General features: G+C 37.4%; 1 protein-coding gene across 3 annotated transcripts in view; it reads right to left on the bottom strand.

Annotated features, from left to right (window-relative positions):
• Positions 1-707: 707 nt before the first annotated feature.
• LOC110021367 overlaps positions 708-11,910 on the bottom strand; it is a 64,153-nt gene continuing 52,950 nt past the window's right edge. For all 3 annotated transcript variants that reach the window (XM_020719834.1, XM_020719835.1, XM_020719836.1), the window contains 4 exons: positions 5,863-6,009; positions 2,038-2,184; positions 1,547-1,833; positions 708-1,108 (listed from right to left, as the gene is read on the bottom strand). In XM_020719834.1, coding sequence (XP_020575493.1) covers positions 898-1,108; positions 1,547-1,833; positions 2,038-2,184; positions 5,863-6,009 — 792 coding nt within the window. In that variant the 3' untranslated portion in view covers positions 708-897. The remainder of the gene's footprint in view (positions 1,109-1,546; positions 1,834-2,037; positions 2,185-5,862; positions 6,010-11,910) is intronic.

The raw sequence follows: 11,910 nt of genomic DNA, 5'->3' as shown, positions 1-11,910 counted from the left end.
AAAATCGGAAATATTTTAAAATTTTAGATAAAAATTATCACAGTTTGTCTAAATTAGAATAAAAGATTGAAATCTAGAAGTGCAGTCGATACTGATTGCAGCAGGTGCTGATTTATAAATTAACGGCAACAAGTAATCGTTGCTGCTTATGTCCCTGATTGAGTAATAAAACTGCTGCTGTGAGCATATTCTCATAACTCTTATCCATTCAAACAACACAAACAAGTCATAATTGCAAGAACAAAGTAATACAAGCTCATTATTGAAATGAAAAAAAAAACCTTTGTACACGAAAATTTGTATTGCACAGATCTTAACAAAAAAGAAAAAAGTCAAATTTAAGCGAGAGCACTCTAATCCAAAATTGTCCACGAAAATTTATATTGCACAGATCTTAACAAAAAAAAAAAAACAAATTTAAGCGAGAGCACTCTAATCCAAAATTGTCCAAACAATGGCACTTTAAAATATTTAAAATAGTGTCATTTACAGACAAACCACCAAATTCCTGATTATTTACATGTCTAATATCTAAACTTTACTTTTTTTTTTATATTTATACCACCCAAATCTTTCACATCACATAAAAAATACCCGCATTTTAACTTCTAAAAAGTGAGATGCACCTTTTCATGCATTCATAAGGCGACTTATATGTAAAAATTAAAATTTAGGAATTGAATATGTAAATTCATGGGAATTGAGTGGTATGTGAGTAAATTTTACAATAAAAGAATGAAAAAAATGCTCATATTATAAAAGAATCATCGATGTTGTGACCCAAGGCCAACTTGAACAAATTATTTACAAGTAATATTCCTATACTTTTATCCAAATGGGCAGCACAGGGAAACTGAACAAAGTTCAAACATTGTGAAGCAAATATAGCCTTCTAATTCAGCCCTTTGCTCCATTATTGTTGCTCTTCTTCATGGAAGATGAGCAGCCCTTGGATCCATTATTGTTGCTCTTCTTCTTGGATGGTGAACCGACGACACCAACGACTGAGTCGCATACTTCTCCAGCCGGAAAAATATACTTCTCCTGAAGTTTCTGCCTGTTTTGGGCCCACCATGCCTCTGCTTTCTCTTCACTGAACCATTTCCGGCTGCAAGATTAAGCAAATATGAAGTTCTTATCTAATATCCTGAAAATGTTCCACACTGACTGGCTGCCTAGTTATTGATATAAGTAGGATTAAACTTTAATTTTCAGTGATAGAAAAAATGTCAACTTTTATATCCTGGAGTTAAAAATCCAAATTTTTCTCTATTTCTTCTCGGTTTTATCTTAAATCACGGATTTACTAATTTGTTACTAAACAGCCCCTAATATTATTAGTATAGGGCTCAACTAAGGTATTGCAATTGAGAGCTTATGGTATTCCTATTCTAGTGAAGAAATTGTCACCATATACCATCTTATTTTTATTTTTGTTATATGTTTTCTCCTCCTCTGGAGATTCTTTATAATCATCTCATTTTGCACCATATCATTAACTTATTTTATAAAACTATGCTTTAAGAAAGAAAAGAAGATGCTCTACCTGAAGCGTATCCTCTTGAGGATTTTTGCACCACAAGGAGAAGATGAAACAGTTATATATACGCCTCCCTCGGCATGCTCAACCCATTCTGCAGCTTCTGAAGTACCAGAAGCAGTAGACGGCAATGAGTCGCTAATGTGCCCATTTGAGTCTTCGACATGCATGCCTCGAAGGCTGCTGGATTTCATTCGAGTTGTTGACTTCAATTCATGGGATGCATGCGAGACATTAGTTTCGGAGTGAGTGTTCATATTTTGTTCAGATGTCCTTTCAGTCACATCCTTCAACTACAAAATGTCAACATATAAATTAAAACCAACACAGGGAGGATGATGAATAGTTGACCAAAACAGGGTGGATGATGAAATAGATGATAAAGATCTACTGACAAATGAAAATAGTAATGAAGTGTCAAATTTTTTGGCTAAAACACACACAAAACTACATAAAAACTCAACTAGTATGTTCTCATACAAAAGAGAAGTAATAACCTGTGCGGTAAGAAACTCTATAATTTCCTTAGCAGCCTTGCATTTTACATTTTCCTCATCTACTTTTGTCATTGCTTCTTTCAGCTCAGCTGATTTTTTCTCAAATTCGGACTCCATTTTTTGATACTTTTGTGTAAGATCCTCAAGCTGCAAAGAAGAATTCCGCAAGGCCAAAACTATATAAATTCAAAAAATAATTAAGAATATGAAAACATTTCAAATGCAAAGAATGAACAAAACTCTTTTGATGGCATTTAAAATACCTGCACGTTGAATAAAAGTTTTAATAAGAGGCCAAAAGTGGTAGTCAATCATGACAAAATAGAAAGGTCATTAATTTTACAGACTAAACTAATTAAATTCATCATTAATGAGAGTAACCATGAAAAAATATGTACAAGTGGTATAAACTCGTATTTTGAGGTAAACATGTAAGTTCCCTTGCAGATATTTCATTGTTTAAATTCGAAAAAGAAAATACAAGTGGTATAAACTAGGAATAATATCCAACAAAAATTTTATCTTTTTCTTCCTCTCACGGAAAGCAAAAAATAGTACAGCATTTCTATTTTGTCATAGTCTGAAATATCATGTAGAGCTTTTATGCCACGAAAATTTACGATGGTATTGATTCAGTGCTACGTATTAGATTTGTAACAACAATCCCTAGCCGTTATTACTTATTATTAGTTTTTATTTCCTTATTATATTTTTTATATTTGTTTTTTTTATGTTTTATTTCTTTCCTAGTTGTTTTATTCTATTTTATTTTTTTCATTTATTATGTCTATTGTACTTGGGTTTAAATACCTTTTTTTGCATCAATAAGACTGAGCTGCTCTATTCCAAATCTTAACATGATATCAGAGCCTAACCCTAGATCTAGCAGCCACCGGTCCCCTCTGCCGATTCCAACAGTAGCCACCTCCCCCCCTCTGCCAGGTCCCACAGTTGCAGCTTCCTCCTGTACGCAGGCTCCTTGATTCCAACAGCCACAGGTCCCGTGGTGCCTCTGTTCAGCACAACAGTCAGCCTTCTGCTGCAGATTCCAGCAACCGCCGGTTCCAGCAAGCCATCAAGCTCCTCAGCTCCTGCTGTCGCCAATTTTGCAAGAAGAAGAACTGCAATTGTCCAGCGCCAATCTTCCCTGCAGGTGTCCAGATTCCCACTGTTGTATCCGTTTGTTGTGATCCTATCAAAATTTATCAATGGCTTAGAATCACAACATCTCCTTGAGCTCAGTTGAAATTATGACAGATTCCTCCAACAATGAACCACACTCAGAAAGTGTTCATGACGCCATCGGATGATCGACTCCAACCTCCGCTCCCTTGCAGAACAGAAGACCAAAAGCCAACATGAACTTCTTGATCACAGATCATAAGTTGAACGACAGTAACTTTCTCCAATTGTCCTAAGCGGTGTCCTTGTTCATCAAAAGATGTTGAAAGTTCGATCACCTCACAGGTATGATTCGTGAGTCTCCAAAGATTGACCCAGCATATGAAGCTATGGAAGTAGAGAACTTTATGGTCATGCCATGATTTATCAACTCCATCGAGACCTCAATTGGTCAATTAAACATGTTCCTCCCTTCAGTTAGTGCTCTTTGGATGGGTGTCTGTGATACCTATTTGGATGTAGGAAACTCCAACCAACTTTATGAGGTATCTAAGAAAATTCGCGAGGCAAAACAAGGGGTCAAGGACCGTGACCTAGAACGACTACACTTGGGATTCTACGGACGACTTATCCCACTTCCAAAAGATTGTAGAAAAGGATCGTATGTTTCAATGCCTGAATAGCCTTAAGAAAGGCCTTGAAGAAGTTCGGAACTGTATTCTTGATCGGGATCCTCTTCCTTCAGCTCACGTTGCTTTCACCAAGATTCGTCGAAAAGAAAATAAGAGACTTGCCATGCTCGACACTTCTACTCCTTCAGCCAAATCGTCCGCCTAGATCTCAAATAGTGCTCAACTCTCATTTATGCCACCTCAGACCTATCACCACACTTGTGATTACTGTCACAAACCAAACCACACTAGGGATAAGTGTTGGAAACTTCACGGTAAGTCGGCATATAAACCTTCGGCCAAATCCTCGGCTGCTAAGGGTCTCACGGCGATGGCCGAGCCTACCGGGGCTCAACCAACTCTTACTTGAAACATCATGAAATCCTTTGAATCATTGAAAAACCAGATGGAGCAATTAATCAAGCTTCTTGAAGTCAATCAAGTCTCTGCAAGTCCGTTGATCTCCCACGTCCGACAAGGTACTCTTTTATTGGCTCACACAGTCTATTCCTCTTATAGCCCGTGGATTATTAATTCAGGAGTCATGGAACACATGTCTCGCTACTTGTAAGCTTCTCGACCTACCATCCGTGCTCTGGAAAAAGATACAGTCATAATTGTTGATGGATCATGTAGTTCAATTGTTGGTAAAGGGTCGGTTGTACAAATGACTGATCTAATTTTGGAGTTTGTTTTACATGTTCCCTTAATGCAATGTAATTTGTCATCTGTCAGCAAGTTGACAAATGATATCAATTGCGTTGACAATTTCTCTAATGCCGGTTGTATTTTTCAAGGTCATCATTCGAAGTGGATGATTGGAACTGCTAAGAGGATAGTTAGATCCCACGTCTGACTACTTATAAGCTTTCTCGACCTACCATCCGTGCTCTGAAAAAAGATGCAATTATAATTGTTGATGGATCATGTAGTTCAATTGTTGGTAAATGGTTGGTTGTACAAACGACTGATTTAACTTTGGAGTCTGTTTTACATGTTCCCCTAATGCAATGTAACTTGTATTTGTCAATAAGTTGACAAATGATATCGATTGCATTGACAATTTCTCTAGTGATAGTTGTATATTTCAGGATCATCGTTCGGGGTGGATGATTGGAACTGCTAAGAGGGTAGTTAGACTCTACTACTTCCAAGAAGAGAACATGGAGAGTGAGGACACACCACTCAGAAGTTGTAGTTTATCTTGAGTCATTGAATGTCCCATTATGTTGTTGCATTGTCGTTTAGACCATCCTATTTTTCAATATTTAAAAATTTGTATCCTTTGATGTTTTATAATGAAAATCTCTCTAACTTCAGTTGTGACACATCTTAAGTATCCAAACGTTATCACATCCATTATCAGCCCCACACTCACCTTCGACTTCTTTCTCCCTCATTCACATTGACATATAAGGACCTCGCACTTTCAGCTACATCAATAAACGGTGGTTCTTAATTTTAATTGATGACCACACTCGAATGACGTAGGGTCTACCTTTTAAAAGACAAATCGAAAGTTGTTGTGACCTTCCAAAACTTCCACACATTTGTGTTAACTCAATTCAAAACTCCTATTCAGGTCCTTCAGACCGACAATGGTCGTGAGTTTTTTAACTATATATGGTGAATTTTTTGGGTGAATTCTTGGTAAATAAGGACATCCTCCACCATAGTTCTTGCATGGACATTCCTCAACAAAATGAGACAACCGAGAGAAAAAACTGTCACCTTCACGACGTTACTTGCACCATTATGTTTCAATCCAATGTTCTGAAAATGTTTTGGAACGATGCCATTTTAATTGCCACCTATCTCATTAATAGTCCCCGCTAAAATTCACAAGTTTCAAACCCCCTTAGCCGTCCTGATGTCATGCTTCCCTGCCAATTAGGGTGGATGATGAAATAGTTGATAAATATCTACTGACAAATAAAAATAGTAGTAAAGTGTCAATTTTTTTGGCTATAACTCACACAAAACTACATAAAAACTCAACTAGTATGTTCTCATTCAAAAGAAAAGTAATAACCTGTGCGGTAAGAAACTCTATAATTTCCTTGGCAGCCTTGCATTTTGCATTTTCCTCATCTTTTTTTGTCATTGCTTCTTTCAGCTCAGCTGATTTTTTCTCAAATTCGGACTCCATTTCTTGATACTTTTGTGTAAGCTCCTCAAGCTGCAAAGAAGAGTTCCGCAAGACCAAAACTATATAAATTCAAAAAATAATTAAGAATATGATAACATTTCAAATGCAAAGAATTAACAAAACTCTTTTCACGGTATTTCTGTAAAACACCTGCACGTTGAATAGAAGTTTTAATAAGAGGCCAAAAGTGGCAGTCAATCATGACAAAATAGAAAACAGGAGGAGCTCATTAAGTTTACAAACTAAGCTAATTAAATTCATCATTAATGAGAATAACGATGAAAAAATATGTACGAGTGGTATAAACTCGTATATTGATGTAAAAACGTAAGTTCCCTTTCAGATATTTCATTGTTTAAATTTGAAAGTGAAAATACAAGTGGTAAAAACTAGGAATAATATCCAGCATGCAACAAAAATTTTATCTTTTTCTTCCTTCCACGGAAAGCAAAAAATTGTACATCATTTCTATTGTCATGGTCTACAATATCATGTAGAGCTTTTATGCCATGAAAATTTACGGCGGGATTGATTCAGTGCTAAGTATTAGATTTATAATGGCAATCCTTAGCCGTCATTACTTATTACTAGCTTGTATTCCCTTATTATGTATTTTCTATATGCTTTTATTATGTTTTATTTCTTTCCTAGTTGTTTTATTATATTTTATTTTTTTTATTTATTATGTCTATTGTAATGGGTTTAAATAACCTTCTTTCTATCAATAAGATTGAGCTGCTCTATTCCAAACCTCAACATGATATCAGAGAAAACTGATCGCAGGTTCCTTGATTCAAGCAACCACAAGTCCCGCGGTGCCTCTGTTCCAATACAGCCGCCAGCCTTCCTATTGCTGATTCCAGCAATCGCCGGTTCAAGCAAACCGTCGCTCTCCTCAGCTCCTGCTGTCGCCAGTTTTGCAGGAAAAAGTATTGCAGTTTTCCAACGCCAATCTTCACTACAAGTGTCCTGGTTCTTGCAGTTGTATCTGTTTGTTGTGATCCTACATGAATTCATTAATGGCTCAGAACCACAACATCTTCTTGAGCTCAGTCAAAATTATGGCAGATTCCTCCAACAAAGAACCACCCTTAGAAAGTGTTCATGATGCCATCGGAGGACCGACTCCAGTCTTCGCTCCTCTGCAGAACGAAAGACCAAAAGATAACATGAACTTCTTGATCACAACTCATAAGTGGAACGATAATGACTTTCTCCAATGGTTCTAAGTGGTGTCCTTGTACATCAAAGGACGGGGAAGTTCGATCACCTCATAGGTATGATTTGCGAGCCTCCAAAAATTGACCCGACGTATGAAGCTTGGGAAGTGGAGAACTCCATAGTCATGCCATGGTTGACCAACTCCATGGAGACCTCAATTGGTCGTTCATTTCAGTTAGTGCTCTTTGGATGGGTGTCTGTGATACCTACTTGGATGTAGGAAACTCAGAAGGCAAAACAATGGTCAAGGACCGTGGCCCAGTACTATAATGATTTGTTGCACTATGGATAAAATGTGACATGTACCACGACTCCACTTGGGATTCTATAGCCAACCTATCTCTCTTCCAGAAGATTGTAGAAAAAATCTTGTAATTAGATCTCTGAGTATGTTGCATAAAATCAAATTTCTTAATATATAATGTTCATATTTATTACTTATATAATCAAACAGAAGTTGAGTATGATACACTTTATCACATATGAAGTAATTTTTGTGAAATGTTTGTACTGTAGAAAAACTATCTACTACGATTCATGTTGGCGAAGAGTCGGAGACATGATACTCTATGGAAGGAGGGTAGATAGAATTTATTTTAAATGAGTTAGCGGTATAAATATGATATAGGTTGAAAGTTATAACAGATAAATATGATAAGATATGAGTGACGGCTGACTGAGGATAATGACTCTCTGTTGACCTCATTTTTTAGGTCATTTCTTTTTCTTAGGGTCTTAGGATCTAGCTCTAGGAGTTCCTATTAACCATCGTAGAAAACTAGAATTGGGACCCACCATTTTTAGAAATTCCAAAACACTTCATATTTTCCTGTGATGTCTAGCATTTATGGTCTCAAAGCCATCGTCTTATGTACAAGCGGTTAAGGGCTATTATGTGAAGACTCAAAGAGAAGTTCCCAATAGGACCTCAAGCCCTAGGAAAATTTCCTCACGACTTTATCGTCACATACACACACCAAATACACAAAATTTACAAAATTGCAGAAGGTCGGACACCAACGTGTCCGGGACACCAATTTTAGTAGGAAAAGACACCCATATTGCCATTTTACGACTAAAGAAAATTTGCATGCAAATCGATGAATTCATCAAAATGGCCTCTGACAGCGGAACGGACCGCATCAGCGTGTCTGGAACGTCAAAATTACCTAAAAAGGACATCCATTTTGTTATATTGTGACGCACGAATAAAAATTAATAAATCAAATTTTATTTTTGAAATATTAAATATTTTTATACTTATATCATTATTTATAATAAAGTTTTTAACACCTAAACTCTATTTACCCCTTTCCCTCACACTTAAACTCCCCACTCAATACCGCGGCTCGATCAAAGCCTGGCTCGCCACTCGTGGGCTCGCCACTCGTGCCCTAGCTCTCGAGTCTCTTCTGTCATTCGCGAGAAGCCTCGCCTCCGCTCCCGTGATCGGCTGCACGCGAGGCCGCTCGAGTGGAACCCTAGTTTCCATGAGCTCCCCATAGCTCGACTCTTCTTCTGCGCAAGCCGCCCGATAGAGCGGCTCGCCAATCGCGAGCCTGCCTCCTGGGTGACTCTTCCTCAACCCTAGGCCGCATTTCCTCCGCTCTAAATGCATTTCTCCTCTTCCTTTACCTGCTTCGGCTACCAGGGAGGTTGGTAGGTGGCTTCTCCTCTCTCCTTTCTTTGCTATAAAATGCCCCAGTTTGGGGAGGTCTAGGGCTGGCCGAAATTTAGAGAAGAGGTGGAAGTGCTGCCAAAATTTCATCTAATCTCTTTGGTTGGATTTTTTTTTTCTTTTCTTGCTCTTCTCATCTTCTATGTGCTTGGGTCTTTTGGAGCTCTGTTGGTTTTGGAAGAGAAGTCTTGCCAAAATCTTCTAAGTTAAATTCTCGTGTGCTTGGAGCTGAGGAATTGTGGGTGGCTGTTTGTGTGAGGCTTTTAGGAAGGATTTCTGTGGGAGTATTTTTCTTGAATCTGTTTTACAGTGCTTTGCTTTAAGTCTGCTGAAAAGAGGTATTCTTCTCCTCTCCTCTATTTTTATAATATTTCAGATGGCATAAAAATATTTCCTATCTCATGTAGAAGCAAGATTTGGGTATGTTTTAAGATTTAAGCATTTGAAATCTTTTTGGGGGAGGGAACACTTTACTATTCAAAGTTGTTTCTATTTATGAAATCTAAAAGCACTTTGTTATTTTATTTGCAAAGATTTATAGCTTTCATACTTATGTTTTGCAAAATCTGAAACTTTGGGTGGCTGATTTGTGAGAATCTGCAATTATCGGGTGGCCTATTTGTCAAAATCTGAGAAAAAAAACTTTGGTGTTTTATTTTTGCAAAAGTCTGAAATGTTTTATGTGCAAGTGGCAAAGATTGGAAAGTTTTGGATGACATGTAAATGTACATGGGTAGTGAACAACATCTAATTTGGAGATAACTATTTCATTTGATTCACCTATGCTTGTTGCATTGATCTCTTCTGTTCCAAACAACATGTAATTTGGAAAGTTTACAAGCATGCCCCTTTATTCTTTTGCTATTACATATCTAACACCTAAACTTTCATTTGTTTATGCATGCTAGCCCTTATATGATAAAGTTGTTGTTAAACCTATAAGTGCACAGGAACTTGAATGCCGAGTATGTAACTTTATACTTGAGAATGAGGTACTTGAGAATGAGGAATCATAAAGTCATAAAACGGTTGTGTTTAAATACGTTTAATTTCCTTTCATATAATGATGAAATGGTGTATGTGCTGTATACTTGAATCCAAGAAATACTTATACCTATGCAATACTTGAGCCAAATGTGCACACATTTAGGATTCTTGAAAGACAGGTTTGGGTCTTTTTTTTGGTGATTTATAGGTTGTGATTTGATGATTTCTTTGTTGGTTAATTGGATGGATTTGGAGGCTTTTGGGCTGAGGTTTTATCCTAGTTTCGAAAGGTTTAATTACAGGTTTTAGGTTTGTTTTATGGGCTGAAATGACTGTAATTTTGAGGGCTTTTAAATGCATCCTTTGACCCTATTTTGGCAAGGTTTTGAGTTGAAATTTGACCCTGTTTTTGGCGAGATTTTGGGCTCGGTATGGCTCTTTAAGGCTGGATCTTTATTGAAAAATTTTCTCTGTTTATTAGCTTATTTGAAGGGCTCGATCTTAGCTTCTTCTAGGCTGAATTTAGTTGAAAGTTTTACATTAGTTTTAGCCCATTTGGTGGGCTCGGTTTGGCTCTTTCGGGACTGAACTTATAATGGAATTTTTGGCCCTGTTTTGACTCATTTGTTGGGTTCGGTTTTGGTTCTTTTGAGATGAAATTATGTAGGAAATTAATCTCCGTTTTTGGCTCATTTGATGATCTTGGTTTTAGATCTTTTGGAATGGGTAAATGTTGAATGTTATTTTTCTTGGCTTGCCCCTGTGCTGGGCTCGGTTTGCCCATTTTCTGGACTCGGTTTGGGCTCCTTTTGGTGATTTATGTTGGCTGAAATCCCTTACTGTTTGGACCATTTCTTGGACTTGGTTTGCCCCCTGTGTTGGACTCGGTTTGCCCCTTTCTTGGGCTCGGTTTGGGCTCCTTTTTAGTGACCTTATGTTGGCTGAAATCCTTTGTTGTTATGGAACATTCCTTGGGCTTGGTTTGCCCATGTGCTAGACTCGGTTTGCCCTTTTCCTGGATTCGGTTTGGGCTCTATTTTTTATGATTTATATTGTATGAAGTCTCTTATTGTTTTGGAATATTTCTGGGTTTGGTTTGCCCTTGTATTGAGCTCAGGTTGCTCTTTTTCTGGGTTTGGTTCGGGCTTCCTTTGGTAATTTATATTGGCTGAGGTTTTGGAATATTTCTTGAGCTTGGTTTGCCTTTGTATTGGTCTAGGGTTGCCCATTTTTCTGGCTCGGCCCGTAAGCTTGTTTGGGAACTTTTAAACTGTTAAGTTTGTTGTAGTACTGTTAGGTTTGCTGTAGCAAAACTGTAGGAAGTTGTTGCTGGTTGTAGGAGGTTCAAAATTGCTATTTGGAAGCTTAAAAGTGTCATTAATTGCTGTAGTTAGCTGTTTGGGTGTTGTAATTACTGTTTGCACTCATGAAATTGGTGATTGGGCCCATATAGATGTTGTTTGGTGGCTATTTGATGGCTGACTTTGTGGTGATTTTGTTCCTTTTATGAGCCTTACCCGTGAGCTATTTGGAAGCCTGTTTTTGGGCTGTTTTCCTTTCTTTGTCGTGCTTGCCCATTCACTCTCCTATGTATATCAAAGGCAATGTAATGATAATACCCATGAGGGTTCTCTTTCACTATTCATGGCCGTGCATGGGGTTTGTTTCCCTCTTTTTTGCCTTTGGTCGTGAGCTTCATTGCTGCTGTCAGTATTGTATTTGGCTCGGATTTAGCTTTCTTTTCATTTCTCCTGAATGCGAATCTTTTCCTTTAATTCTTTTATGATTAAAAATATTTGATTTGGGATTAGTTTTCCCCTTTATTTCCCCTAGCTGCAAATCTTAATGTGGTGAATATTCACCTTTGTTGTGAAGGTCGGTTCATTGATTGGGTGAACCGTACTTGGAGCACTTTCTAGTGATATGTTTGGACTACGTTTTTAAAGTTTTACTCGTCACATTTTGAAGCTTTATTCATGAAGTTTTAAGTTATATTTTGAGGCTTTTAAATCCCTGTTTGAGAGTGATTCGATCATTTTTTTTAA

This window comes from Phalaenopsis equestris, unplaced genomic scaffold (assembly GCF_001263595.1).
Source record: "Phalaenopsis equestris unplaced genomic scaffold, ASM126359v1 Scaffold000134, whole genome shotgun sequence".
Taxonomy (NCBI): domain Eukaryota; kingdom Viridiplantae; phylum Streptophyta; class Magnoliopsida; order Asparagales; family Orchidaceae; genus Phalaenopsis; species Phalaenopsis equestris.
Note: the sequence above shows the minus strand (reverse complement) of the source record. Positions and strands in the feature narration are given on the sequence as shown.